This window comes from Eretmochelys imbricata, chromosome 7 (assembly GCF_965152235.1).
Source record: "Eretmochelys imbricata isolate rEreImb1 chromosome 7, rEreImb1.hap1, whole genome shotgun sequence".
Classification (NCBI taxonomy): Eukaryota; Metazoa; Chordata; order Testudines; family Cheloniidae; genus Eretmochelys; species Eretmochelys imbricata.
The window spans coordinates 5575047-5589939 of NC_135578.1; the positions used below are offsets into that span (position 1 = coordinate 5575047).

A 14893-nucleotide genomic window follows, 5' to 3' on the forward strand; every position below is an offset into this window, starting at 1 on the left:
TGTAGACCATTAAAAAATGTGTTGGGTTTTTTTTTTTTTTTTGGTCTCTTATCTCACCAGGGACTGGGAGCTGTATGGATTCTATTCATTTCAGGAGATGACTTTTGTATTTCAGAACAGCACGTCCCCTTTTGAGAGATTACCAGCCTAAAGGAAACATCTCACCCAGGGGTGAAAGTAAGTTAGAGGACTTACCGGTAGGCCAGAGTCCTGAGCAGGGGGTGTGGCCTCAACCGGAAGAGGCAGGGCCTTAAATCCCCAGGTCCTTTAAATCTTGATTTAAAGGGCCAGGGATCCAGCTGTGGTTGTGGCACCTGGGAGCCCAGGGCCCTTTAAATCACCCCCGAGCTACCAGCTGCAGAGGTGGCTGGGAGCCCCGGGGCTCGGGGGCGATTTAAAGGGCCCAGGGCTCCAGCTGCCGCTGCGAAGCCCCGGGCCCTTTAAATCACTGAGGAGCCCTGGGGGCTCCTGGCTGCCACCACTACCCCGGGGCTCTGCGCTCTGGCAGAGGTTTAAAGGGCCTGGGGCTCTGCTGTGGTAGCAGCTGCCGGAGCCCCGAGCCCTTTAAATCCCTGCTGGAGCCCTGCTGCCCGAGCCCGGGGGTCGCGGTGGCCGGGCTCCATCGGGGATTTAAAGGGCCCCGGGGCTCCAGCCGCCACTACTGCCCCAGCCCTTTAAATGCCCGCCGGAGCCCCACCGCCGCGACCCCAGGGCTTTGGCAGCAGGGCTCCAGTGGGGATTTAAAGGGCCAGGGCAGTAGGGGTGGCTGGAGCTCCGGAGCTCTTTAAATCCCCTCCAGAGCCGCCCCCCACCACCACGCTGGGGCTCGGGCAGCAGGGCTCTGGCGGGGATTTAAATGGCCCCAGAGCTCCAGCCGCCGCTACTGCTCCGGGGACCTTTAAATCCCCGCCAGAGCCCTGCCGCCGCTACCCCGGGGCTCGGGCAGCAGGGGTCAGGCGAGATTTAAAGGGCCGGGGGGGAGGGGTAGCAGTGGCTGGGGCTCCAGGGCTCTTTAAATCCCCACCGCAGCCCTGCTGCCGCAGCTACCCCAGGGCTTTTAAATTGCCCTCTCTGAAAGCTGGTCCTGGTATGGCGCACTGGCTCTTACCGGTACGCCGTAGTGGGGCGTACCGGCTTACTTCCACCTCTGATCTCACCACACGTTCCTACAAGAATTGCTACTGCAATAACTCGTTTCCAGAACTCTCTCTCTTTTTCTGGTGGTTGGTCTGGTCGCATTGCTGTTAATACTTCCTTCTGTTTAAAATGGCAAAGAAAACTGACAATGGGTGTAGCAGATAGCAACAAACAATGGGGAGGAAATAAAGCACAAACGCGAGGAAGAAAATTTAACATTGTTTTTCCATGGGGATTTTTGGACCAGAGCAAGAACAATGGGTGGGTGTGTGATGGGGTAGTCTGCCCCTTAAGAGCAGTACAGCCTACTGGTCAGTCTTACACATGGCATGGCGCTTCAAGAGTTTGGGTGGTCTGCTACACACAGCCTGAGGAAATATGGGGAGAGGGGAAAGGAGTCCGGGAAGACCTGGCATTCAGAAGGAATCACCAGGGCCTGGGCCCAGGAGCCTTGCAGCGGGGGTGGTGCTGGGCTCTCTTCTCACTCAGCTAATAAGGAATGAGCTAGGAAGAGAATCCAATATAAATCCTGCCTCCTCCTTTATAGCAGGGCCAATGCGTGCAGACACTGACGGGAGTAAGAAGGCTCCTGCAGCACCTGGGTTAGCAGGGAGCAGACACCAGCAGGGGAAGGCTGCCAACCTTTCTGAGCCTGAGCACTATGTGGGGCTAGCGGAACGAGATAAATTGCCTCTCAGCTCCGGGAGGAGAGCTTGGGCTTCTGCCATGAGGAGAGACTTAAAGGCAGAGACAACGGACTGGAAACAGAGCTTAGAGAGCTGGCGTGGGAGGAACCCTGAAAGCCAGAAGTACCTTTTGTTATTTGAGACTCTTTGTTATGGCCTTTTTTTTTTTTGTAGGAGCTTTTGTAATAAACAAGGAGGATACGATTGAATCAAGCATCCAAAGTACCTCAAGTGGAATGGTTGGCTTCCTGGGAAGGGACACTGAGGCAGGAAGTATGTACAGCACCACACTGGCTCAGCTACAGAGCAGGCACGCCCTTCGACAGGGTGTCACATTGTGTGTATGGATGTCATGCACTGTGGGTTGGCCAGTTTGTAAGCTGTTATTTTAAGAAAATAGGACAACTTGTCAAAGTATATAGTGGCATCAAGATGTCTGTATTGAAGTGTCTGCTTTTCTGCTCATTTCCAGTAATGAAATGGAGAAAATACCCCTAATTCAGAATTTCCCAGGCAGAAAAAAGTTCATATTTTTTCTTTTTACTAGGAACAGATCATTGCCCTGACTCAGGAAAGCACTTAAGATTCTTCTCTATTCGGCAGAACCCCCTAAACACATGCTTAACTTTAACCACATGCTGCAGTGCCTTCAACATCAAAGTTAAGCCCATGGTCAGATGCTTAGCTGAACAAGGATGTTTCCTGAATCAGCTCCCGTGTGAGGTTTATTGGTTATAAGAGGGGATCAGTAAGAGTGAATGTCAAAGAGATGCTCATTCATGAGCAGGGGACAACTCACCTTAAAACAGCCTCCAACTAAATAAGGAATGGGGTCCCTTTGATGCTGCCACTTTCCCCACTGAAGGTGTCTTGAAACCTCACAATGCAAAGGTAGCTTGAAAGAGGGGCATTCAAATGGAAAGATCTCACAAGCATCCCACAAACTGTATGCAGGAGTGATAACCCTTATTCTGTGCTCCTACCTCCAAACTCTTGTTTCCTAGGGACATATAGTGAGTGTCTGAAAAGACAGCAGTGCTTTACTATTGCAGCACAAGGCAGAATCCAAAATACCCAAGGGGCCCCTTTATGATATTTTCAAGCTGGACGTTATAGCTGTCTTGTCATCACATTTCTCATGACAACTTAGTTTGCAAAGCTGAAGGGGAAAAAGGATATAAAACTTAGGGTCTGAGTGTCTGATCTCACCCAAGGTTTACACCTGTATTGCTGTCAGTGGGCTTATTACAAATTTACACTCATGTAAAAGAAATCAGAAAGAGAAACCTTGGCTTGTAGTGGTCAAGAGAGACGAGTCTGAGCAGGGGGTTGGACTAGATGACCTCCTGAGGTCCCTTCCAACCCTGATATTCTATGATTCAGTTACTTGATGTTCTTGGGGGTGCTATGCTGTGATAACAATAAACCATAAGGTTAATCTCACTCTGCTATGCCTTTTACAGGATATAAAGGCAGGTTCTCATTAATCATTATTAATGCTTATTTATTAAACACCAGCAATGCGTTTGGTGCTGTGAGAGACAAAAGATACAGACAGTCCCTACCTTGAAGAGTATCCATTCTTATTTGCGGGGGGAAAGGAAATTTCTGTCATCTTTAGTGAATCACTTTTTCCCAATTAAGAGCTTTTATTTCTGAAGTGGAGAGTAATTTTTACTTGAGCTACCCAGCAATCAGTGTGAATCTGTCTTGCTAACACAGACCAGCAATGTGCCTGACAAACTCACCAAGCAGAGCGGCGTACCTGTTTTTATGCGTGGCTGAGTTTAATGAGACAGCAAGACGCTGCAAAGAATAGTTGTTAGGGCTGTGAATACTTTCAAATTGCAGTCTTCTCCTGTCCATTCTGATGCTAGAAAGCTCTCTGTCTGAAAGGGAGAGAACTAGCCCACGTGCACACACAAGAGGTGAACCTCAAATTGTCATGAAGTTTTAAATGAAATAAAAGATGGATTGTGGCGCTGAACAGTGACAAAGCGATTAAACTGTGAACGAGCCAGGTCGGTGTGGTGTCAGATCAACCATCTGAAATTTGTCATTGCTTCATCACAGGCAGGCTTTGAAACTGGGTTTTTTCTGGTTCTCTTACTCCACACTGCACACTTATGGGCCTCATCCTCTGAGCAAAACTATTGAAGACAGCTGGAGATTTTCCTGCATAGGAACTACAGGGGAGGACACTTAGCAATAGCTGGAAAGAAAGATGGGTCCAAGCCTCAAAGTTTCAGGAGTGGTTGGAACTGGGCTTTCAGTTCAGTGCATTTAGAAATGGAGCCTGGATGCTAAGTTCAGGTACGAATCGGAACTTCACCAACGTTTAGGGGTGTTTTGATCTGGCGTTTCAGTTCAGACCCATCCTCTGCCTAAAAACAATTGCTCACGTGAATTTGCAATGTTGGGTGGAAGGAATTTATCGGGAGGTTGCTGGGACTTCGCAAGACAGAACTGGAGGCTGTGTCTTTTATCGGCATCTCTGCCTTCATTGAGTTTGATGTGTGCCGAGTGTTTCACTGGACTTTGCTAGCGCTGCTGGAGCAGAAAGAAGAAATGAATTACAGAAATTACGGACTCCAAGGATAGAAAGAGAAAAGGAGAAATGTTACTGCGCCATTCTTTTCCCCTACAGCCTCTCTCAGCCACCTCCTTTCTCCATCCAGTGTTGTTCTATAGATGTATGAGCAACAAGTCACATGCAGTGATGTTTTCCCTGTCAGACACATATTTAGCAGCAGTCAACAAACACAAGTATGTCATAGAAGAAAAGAGGGCAGTTCACAGCTGCTTATACTAATGTCTGCAAGTAAAATTCATGCCAGGTTGAACTTGACTTTGTGGCCTTGGCACATTGACTTACTAGGACAGGTAGCACTGAATATTGGCGGTGCTGCCAGTGAGCTGCTCCTTGGACTTAGGAGATGGGGACAAGAGAGTTACAAGAGAGGGTAAGGTGCAAGAGGTTGTTAGAAAAAGCAGAAAGGGGAGGTTGAGTGGAGGAAGAACTGAGGGAGAAGACTGATGAGAAGAGGGAGAGGTGGGCTGGGTAGAGAGACCGGAGATCAGAAGCAATGGGGGATGAATAGAAAATAGAAGGGCAGGCAGAGATGCAGCAAAAGCAAAAGGAAGAGATGGACAAAATGTCTTTGTGAGTCACTGAGAAGCAATGTTATCCCCAGACAAGCTGAATCAGGCATCCAGCAGTGGTAGGACATTAGAGAAGAGTTTGGAGCTCCCAGCCTAACACAAGAAAATATCATTAAGGGGTGGGTAGAGGGTGATCCTGGTTGATAACCCCAACTCTTCATTTTTCACCTGGGCCCTGTTCCAATTTAACAAATATAGAATAATAGAATCATAGAACTGGGAGGGACCTCGAGAGGTCATCTAGACCAGTGCCCTGCACTCGTGGCAGGACTAATTATCTAGACCATTCCTGACAGGTGTTTGTTTAACCTGCTCTTAAAAATCTCCAGTGACGGAGATTCCACAACCTCCCTAGGCAATTCCAGTGCTTAACCACCCTGACAGTTAGGAAGTTTTTCCTAATGTCCAACCTAAACCTTCCTGGCTGCAATTTAAGCCCATTGCTTCTTGTCCTATCCTCAGAGTTTAAGAAAAACAATTTTTTTTCTTCCTCCTCCTTGTAACAACCTTTTACATACTGAAAACTGTGATCATGTCCCCTCTCAGTCTTCTCTTCTCCAGACTAAACAAACCCAATTTTTTCAATCTCCCCTCATAGATCATGTTTTCTAGACCTTCCGTCATTTTTGTTGGTCTTCTCTGGACTCTCTTGAATTTGTCCACATCCTTCCTGAAATGTGGTGCCCAGAACTGGACACAATACTTCAGTTGAGGCCTAATCAGAGCAGAATAGAGTGGAAGAATTACTTCTCGTGCCTTGCTTACAACACTCCTGCTAATACATTCCAGAATGATGATTGCTTTTTTTGCAAGTGTTACACTGTTGACTTATATTTAGCTTGTGGTCCACTATGACCCCCAGATCCCTTTCTGCAGTACTCTTTCCTAGGCAGTCATTCCGTATTTTGTATGTGTGCAGCTGTTCGTTTCATCCGAAGTGGAGTACTTTGCATTTGTCCTTATTGAATTTCATCCTATTTACTTCAGACTATTTCTCCAGTTTGTCCAGATCATTTTGCATTTTAATCCTATCTTCCAAGGCACTCACGACCCCTCCCAGCTTGGTATTGTCCTCAAACTTTATAAGTGTACTCTCTATGCCATTATCTAAATCATTGATGAAGATATTGAACAGAACCAGACCCAGAACCGATGCCTCCGGGACCCCAATTGTTATACCCTTCCAGCATGACTGTGAACCACTGATAACTACTCTCTGGGAATGGTTTTCCAACCAGTTATGCACCCACCTTATAGTAGCTCCATCTAGGTTGCATTTCCCTAGTTTATTTATGAAATGGTCAAGCAGGACAGTATCAAAAGCTTTACTAAAATCAAGATATACCACGTCTACCACTTCCCCCTTATCCACAAGGGCTTGTTACCCTGTCAAAGAAAGCTATCAGGTTGGTTTGACATGATTTATTTTTGACAAATCCATGCTGACTGTTACTTATCAGCTTATTATCTTCTAGATGTTTACAAATTGATTGCTTAATTATTTGCGCCATTATCTTTCTGGGTACAGAAGTTAAGCTGACTGGTCTAATTCCCTGGGTTGTCCTTATTTCCCTTTTTATAGATTTGCACTATATTTGCCCCTTTCCAGTCTTCTGGAATCTCTGCCGTCTTCCATGACTTTTCAAAGATAATAGCTAATGGCTCAGATATCTCCTCAGTCAGCTCCTTGAGTATTTCAGGATGCATTTCATCAGGCCCAAACTTGTCCAAGTAATTTTTAACTTGTCCTTTCCCTATTTTAGCCTCTTCTGATCCTACCTCATTTTCACTGGCATGAACTACGTTAGACGTCCAGGCACTACCAACCTTCTTGGTGAAAACCGAAATGAAGTCATTAAGCACCTCTGCCATTTCCCCATTTTCTGTTGTTGTTTCCCCCCCTTATTGAGTAATGGGCCTGCCCCGTCCTTGGTCTTCCTTTTGCTTCTAATGTATTTGTAGAATGTTTACTTGTTACCCTTTATATCTTTAGATAGTTTGATCTAGTTTGTGCCGTGGCCTTTCTAATTTTGTCCCTACATACTTGTGTTAATTGTTTATATTCATACTTTGTAATTTGACCTAGTTTCCATTTTTTGTAGGACTCTTTTTTTTTTTTTTATTTTGAACATCCAGAACAAATCCTGCAATGGTAATAATCCTGCCTAACCACCTATATGTGAGGATTATCTATCTTCCTCCTGCTAGGACTGAGTCATGGTCTATTTTTGAGCCCTTCTGCACAGCTGATCTATAGATTGCTTGTTTGGGCTGAGGTTTGGGCTGAGGTTAAGTGGCCACAAGTGGCACCAATTACTGCAGGCTCTCTTAGGGGCTCGGAAAATCTAAACATAGAAGCTCATGAGTAAAAATAAGGTAATGAAAGAAGGCTGGTGTGATCACAGTGTATCCAGTATCTCTGTAAGACACTTGGCCAGGAAGGTACTGCCAGAGAGATGCAGGGATTAGAAATTTAAAACAAAAGCTTCAGGCCTATCATGGGTCAGATCAAAGGACACAGTAAGGGTTAATGGGGGGGGGTATAAAAGAGAAATTAGATCAATTAGTTTTCAAAAATCCCATCAGGCTTGCAAAAATCATTTTGAGAGACTCAGGGCCAGATCGTCAGACTTCAATGACGTGAAATTGATTCGCACCAGCTGAGGATCAGGCACCCAGCTTGAGATGCACTGGAGGAAACTTTGCAGGACTGATCCTTAAATGTGGTGAGAATCATGTCCTTTAGTTACTTTACCTTTGGTCAGCTGTTTGCTACCCAGGTTAATTGCCTCAAAATGTTATTTCGGGACTGCAAGAGGAAAAGAAAGAGCTGGATACATATTTTAAAATGATAAAATGTCAGCAGACTGCTAATATTACCTCTTCATTCTTTCTTTTTCTTCATGGTTTAATAAAGCACAGTTCCATGATGCTTAAAAAGCTAATGCTGGGGCTGAAGTGAAATTTACAAGTCATGGTCTTGTGTCTTTGCAAGTCTGTTTAACAGGTGTTAGCATAAAAACTGCCCAGATGGCTCCGATCCTCAGAGCAAAGCCAGTCTCTTAATAATTTCATTCTTCACCATTAGAGGACAAAGCCTTCGCTCTGCCCAGCTGGTAAATATATGCATCAAACTCCCTCAGTGGTTGTCATTAAAACATCACCACAGTTGCTTCAGAGTCATATTTGAGATATAACAATATTTCCTGCAGTATTTCAGACCCATAAAGTCCTAGACAAGCATTCAGGAAACTGAGCTTAGATAAATAACTGGCAACTTTGCTGTCAGGTTCAGAGGGGCTGAGGACCAAATGGGCATTGGAGACTGAACTATTCCTAGTAGTGGTTCCCCTGAGTAGATCACAATTAAGATACATTGGCAAAATACCATCAAGGAAGCAGCTACTGTGCTGTTCCTGTTCTATGGATAAATAAAGGATTTCCCCTCTAAGAATGTCAGCCTAGCACGTTTAACAAATGTACCCTGCTTGTGGAATGAGAGGATGGTCATGCTTAATAGCTGATCCAGAGCCCACTGAGATCAATGCAAAGATTCCTGTTGATTCGAATAGGCTTTGAATCAAGTCTTTATTTCCAGTGTGCCTTCTGGATAGGTACGGCACATAAGCAAAGGTGTGCAAGGGACGTGTTTATTGCTGGTTGCTGGCTGGAGATTATTTTTCTGTGCATGGCCAGGCCACCTTGGGAACATTCTAACCCTGGTTATGTTTAAAAAAAAAACAAAACCTTTTGTCTCCAGGACTTGCAAAATCCCAGAGACAGGCACTAGGAGATGCTTTATTTTTCCAGGGGAAGACCATAAGCCTTGATGAAAAATGTTTGCATAATAGAGACAGGAAGCTTTAAAAGCAAGTCAGAAAACTGTCTGAATATGTTCAGTATCTCTCTTATATATTCAGTTTTAATCAGACTTTGTTGGCTGATGGGGGGCAAGAGCGTCTGTTACTGTATATCTCCAGAATGCTGCAATCTAAGGAGACAAATGAATTATTTTAACCATCCCAAGGTTATAGCAGCAGGAGCTCAGTGAAGAATATGTCTGCAGCAAGTAAATATCTTTATGCATCAGCCAATGAGAGTGTTCCTTCTGGGCATGTAGTTAGGTTTTGTTTGGCTTACAAGAGGAAAAAGCCATGCAATCCACTAATGTCCATTAATCTGCCGTGTGAGAGTTCTACTTTGGATACCTTGTTTTCCTCTAAGGGCCTAATTCTCTTTAGTTACAAATATATTCATGACTGCTGTTACCTTTGGCACTCAGTTCCACACATTAATTACCCGCAATGCTAAGGAATGTCTCCCAGAGGCTCAGCCCTTTCTTAGTTTCAGATCATAACCGCTTTTGGAAATTGCTGGTACCTCTGTAATAGCTCTGTCCCCTCCACCTTTCCTAGACCCTCAGAATTGTATCTGCACCTCTGCTGTGCCCTCCTTAATCTGCTCTTCGGTTGTGTTCATTAGATTAGCTTTCCTAACCGCCCAATATCTATTACCCCAGAGCCCCCTTCCTATGTAACAGACTAGGGTATACAGCCATGGTTGTGCCAGCTCTTCGTGCAGCATTACTTCTGCCTGGTGCTCTGTTCCTGCATTCTAATGCTGTTTGATTTCCAAGTTACTATAAGACACTGAGTTAACGGGATTAGGTTTCTGTCTAAACCCAGTTGTTGTTGTGGTGACTTGCAGTCTGGGACCATTAAAGTCGAGGCATCTCTTACCATTTCTCTTTACATTGGGCTACATTCCATTCCATGAGCTACTCACACCATAGTGCCTTGTTAGTCTGTTTCTTCTTTGCTGTGGGCTAGCCCTGTGTGTGGAGTTCTTTGGGGGAGAGTATTCTGGAGTATATCATATCATAGGGTCACCTTTTCATGCTGCAAGAAAGGGGGCTCTTTGGCTTTCCTGAGGCAGGCTGGGAAAGGTAGAAGTCTGTCTGACATTCAGTACAGCCCCTGTCAGCCAGTCAGAGCAGCCCCTGCACAGCGGCATCAAGGACTGGATTTTCTGCTTAATGGAATCTCTTCAAATACTTGGTGCCTGAGTCCTTGCCACGGGGCGGTGATGGGAATAGAGCTACAGCTACGTAAGTGTTCGGAGTTGAGTGCCAGTTGACACTTTCCAGCGTTCCAGATCGGCTGTGACACAGATGATTTTGGAGCGGAATGGCGAGGGGAGATTGATTGGCTTCCCAAACCATGGGGAGATCTTTTAACTGGCCTTTGTTGGGAAGCGGTAATATTAAAAATAACGCCCCCCACACACAGTCCCAACCTTAACCTCTGTTCATGCCAGTGTTGGATAACAGAACCCAATGCATCAAGCCAGGGGGAGTGTTGGCTCACAATGTGCTTCTTCCTGGGCTTGCAAACATCTTTCCATGGCATGATTCGAGGCAGGTGGTGTTGGCTGAACAGAGGGGACAATCTCTTCATGGGAAATGCTGGTGCAATTTAGAGCTGAGTCAGTAGTGACTGGTTCGTGCACTCTCTCACACACACAGATTTTCTGCTGCACGCGGTGTCCCTAGGAATGGTGTCCACATTTTAAAAGCCTTTCATGTTAAAGGGCCACACATCACACAGTCATGAGTGAAGGATCCACTATGCAATTTACAGAGCTGAACCCAAGACCTGAGCTTGCTTTGATGATTTATTAAACCAGCAAACTGCACGGTCTTTGTCTTTCATTCTGGATTAGATTGCAAGCAATTTTTGTGCTGAATTAATTGTTCTCAAGAAATCAAGAGTCACCCAGTGTTGTAATGTTTCCTCTCCTTAATGATTGCAAAAGTGAAAAATCTGGGTTTTATTGCTTAGATGAACAAGAGTAAATTTTACTTTTCCCCATAGGACTTCACCATTATCTCAGATGTTTGTGCAAACATGTTGAAATATTCTTACTTAAAGCTAATATTTGTTTATGATGCAGTTGATTTAAAGGCTTTAATTTATGTGATTCCGTTCCCAATCCTGCAAACACTTGCACATATGGTGTCCCTAGGAATGGTGTCCGTAGCCTCCAATTGCCAGAGGGTGGAGACGGATGGCAGGAGAGAGATCACTAGATCATTACCTGTTAGGTGCCCCAGAGGGAGTGAACCTGACCTTGGCCACTGTCGGCAGACAGGATACTGGGCTGGAAGGACCTTTGGTCTGACCCAATATGGCCATTCTTATGTTCACATATGAGTAACCTTAAGCGTGTGAAAAGCTCCACTGAACTCAATCAATGGGACTGCTTACACACACAAGTGTTTATAGGATTGAGACTTATATATGTCAGCATTTAAAGCAATGAAAATACAGCTCGGATGTAACCATGTCACTAGTAGGTAACAAATGCCTAGGCCTTTTCAATTCACCTCTCCTGTCTTGGATTTTTTAGGTTGCATCAGGTGAATTTTGATGCTCCCACCTGCGAAGGCAAACGACGAGAAACGCTCTCGCTAATAGGGGACTTCTCTTCTTCTGCAGAATTCTTCGTCACTATCGCGGTCTTTGCTTTCCTCTATTCCTTGGCAGCCACTGTTGTTTACATTTTCTTCCAGAACAAATATCGTGAAAACAACAGGGGGCCTCTAATTGTAAGTGGAAATTTTCAGTGTCCTCAAATCTGTCTTTTTCCTGTTAGATTTTTGGTGCTTGTGTTTGTTGTCTTGTTGGAGAATTGATGAGTGTTCCACTTCCTTGTGCAGCTCTTGACTCTGATACTTTAATGTTGATTTAATCATTTGGGACCATGAGAATAGGGATGATGGAAACACATGGCCCATATAAATATAATTTGGTCTCAATCCTGTGAGTATGTGTGGTACATTATGCCCGTTGACTTCAATGAGACTTTTCAATTGTGTTGTAAGTGTTTTCAGGATTGGGTCCTTAGTGTGAAGCTACTGGTGGAAGGTGGGGTAGTGGTGAATGGATGCTCTGGGAAGGAGAGACTGCTGAGGCCAGGAAGAAGTAGGCAGGCGGAAAAGCAGAGGGAGAAAATAAATCTCTAGGAGCAATACAGATCCCCTTAGAGTGACCCTAACAGGCCACTAAAATGATGCCTTGGAATCCAAGTTTAACCCTGAAGACACCTTGTTTGATGATTTAGCAGCTACATCTACATCTAAATTTTAGACCATTATTTGCTGTAGATGTGTTGAGAATGCGACAGGGGCCTAAGCTACTGTGTAGTCAGCTAGAAATATTTTGCTCCCTGGGATGGGGTTTTGTCACATTATTTGTGGAATGTTTCTGGGGCTGGTTCTGCAGCATCACACTGTCCTCCATGCTGAGTCCCCCATACTCAGGTGCACAGTTCCATACTGGGTCTTAGTTTATCCCCCTATTTAAGCTAACAGCATTTTGTAGCTGCTGCTTCAGTGCACCATAGTTGTGGTTGTTTCTCTACAAAGATTGATTCTTGTGAGGTCAGAATAAAAATCAATGGCTATTAAATAACCACTTCATAATAAATCAGTCTTTTAGGATCCTTTTCTTCCTGGGTTTCATTTGCACTTGAATGCATCGTGAATCGTGAGATGCCCTTTGGTCTGTTTATTCAGATAATCTCTGCATATTTGAGCCTCACGCTACACTCTCATTTAATTGGTTCTGTGAATGTGCAAGCTTTTATGGGAACGCACTTGTGTCTTGTCTCCTTATTAACATATAGAACTCTTCCCTCCAAAGATTGTAGAGGAGAAAAAAGATATACTAGGGTGAGTTGTGAAACATAAGGCTACGGAGAACAATTAAATTAGAGAGGAGCTTAAGGGAAAAAATTTAGCTCTGGATTTCAAATGCCCTAAAGTTCATTGAGGCTGGCGGGGGGGAGGGATCCAGGCTATTTGGTTCAGAACTGTTTCTACAATGACTCATAGTTTTACATGCATAATAAAAACACAAGGTAAATAAAAGCAAAATACTATAAATTACCAATATAGAAGGGATGTACCTATTAAAGGAAATATCTAGAATAAAAGTAATGAAAGAAGAAAAATGGGAAGGTAGCATTAATGTCTTTTTAGTGCTGGCTGAAAAATTTTTCTTAAAAAAAATGTCTATTTTGAGCTATTCAACTTTTTTGCAACATTCAGAATTTCCAACATTTTGACAAATTGTTTTAAAATAAAAAAAATATTAGTTTCAATTCCCATCTAATGAAATAAAAATGCAAGTGTTTTGGGTTTGGGGTTTTTGTCTCTCCTTTTCCTCTTTTCACACTGGAGGGCAAAACATTTACTGGAAAAGGTGAGGGAGAAGGAGGGGAAATCCCTAAAAAAAAAAAGCGAAATCCAAACATTTTTTGCTTTGATTCCATTTGATTTTATTTGAATTAAGTACTTTTTTATTTCAAGTTGCTTAATCAGAAATCTGAATATTCCACAGGAAAAAATCTGAACAAAATGAAAAATTTTGGTTTCAATTTTGTTGTGGAAAATAATTCACATTTTTTTACCAACTCCAATCACTACAGAAAATAACTTACAACAAGGAGAGTGGAAAAATCATACTAAAATCTCAGAATACCATGTAGTTTGTTTTTGCATGATATTTTACTGTTAAGAATATCACTGCCATATTGCTTCCAAAATTCATTCAAAATCCATGATGCAGTCACGGGTAACAGTTTAGTATTAATTCACTGTGTTCTATTTAACCAATTGTAATGGAGTCCAGGGGTTAAATTTAATAGGTTTCTTTGGCTAAAGTTGTTGTTCACAGTTTTTCCATCTGTAAAACAAGGATAATTTACATTACTCATATGGGTGCTCTAAATATTAAGCCGTCCATTTGCACGGTGTTTTAAAGATGTAACCAGCTGTTGGTGCTGAATATTGTTACGAAGTGTCATTGGAGCATCACATCTTGCTGGGTATCTTAATAATGAATACACATGAAAATTTCAGAGAAGTTCTAGTAACTTGCTGAGATTTTGTCTCTTGGAAATATCATTAAATGCAACTTTTAACTGGCCTGTCCATTTACACAGCATGGTTGGGAGCATAATAACCATTACAAAATTATGCAGACAATTATTGACCCTCTTGGTTATCTCACTGAGTACTTGTACTTCCCTGCCTGTCTCTATCCATCTGTCCAGCTCCTTGGGGCACAGACTGTCTTTATGTTCTGTGTTTGTGCAGCGCCTAGCACAATGGGCTCTGGTCCAAGACCAGAGTTCCTAGGCACTACCATAATATAAATAAATAATAAAATTAATAATTTGTACATGCAGTGAGATTGATTGGGAGTGTTTGGATGCTGACAACAGAGAATTCTTGAAGAGGTTTCCTCAAAGAAAACAAACTAGTTCTTAATCTTCTCTTCAGGTTGGAGAGACCAATTTCTATTACAGAGATAACATGGGTGGCACAAATCAACACCGAGTAACCCTGCCCTTCCCATTTCAGCCAGAAACACATCTCCTAGTCAATTGTGGAGAATCTGCCACCTCTCCAAGTGAGAGGGAGAAAATGGAAGTAATGCCTCAGTCACTAAGCCCAGTGGAAAAGAGAAGTGATTTTGAGAGACAGTAATTTAAAACGTCTCTACCTGAAGGAGTTAGTGGAGTGGTAAGGCACAAAGAAGCAAAAGAACGTTAGCAATCAGGTGGCCAGTTAGTCTCCGTTCTTTTCACCTTCAGGCCTAGCTGCTCCCCCTAACCATCTACTGGTTCCAAAAGAAGGCAGACATAGGAAGACAAGTGGAGGGAAGACATTAAAATCCCTGCTCTGTGCAATGGCAAAATATCATCAAAACAGAGAGCCCAAGAGACCAAGAGGCAGAATCTACAAAGGAAGAAAAAGCAGGCATAGCCAGACCTCATTCAAGGGCCTATATCATTTGAGTTTACTTCCCAGTATGAAAGTTAAAAGTGCAAACCAGTATCCT

The 14893-nt window shown here is 43.6% G+C and overlaps 1 protein-coding gene across 1 annotated transcript in view; it reads left to right on the plus strand.

Moving 5' to 3' along the window:
• The window catches only part of SYNPR (synaptoporin), a 100993-nt gene that overhangs the window by 72636 nt on the left and 13464 nt on the right, over nucleotides 1-14893 (plus strand). The window contains exon 5 of the mRNA XM_077821417.1: nucleotides 11394-11592. Coding sequence (XP_077677543.1) covers nucleotides 11394-11592 — 199 coding nt within the window. The remainder of the gene's footprint in view (nucleotides 1-11393; nucleotides 11593-14893) is intronic.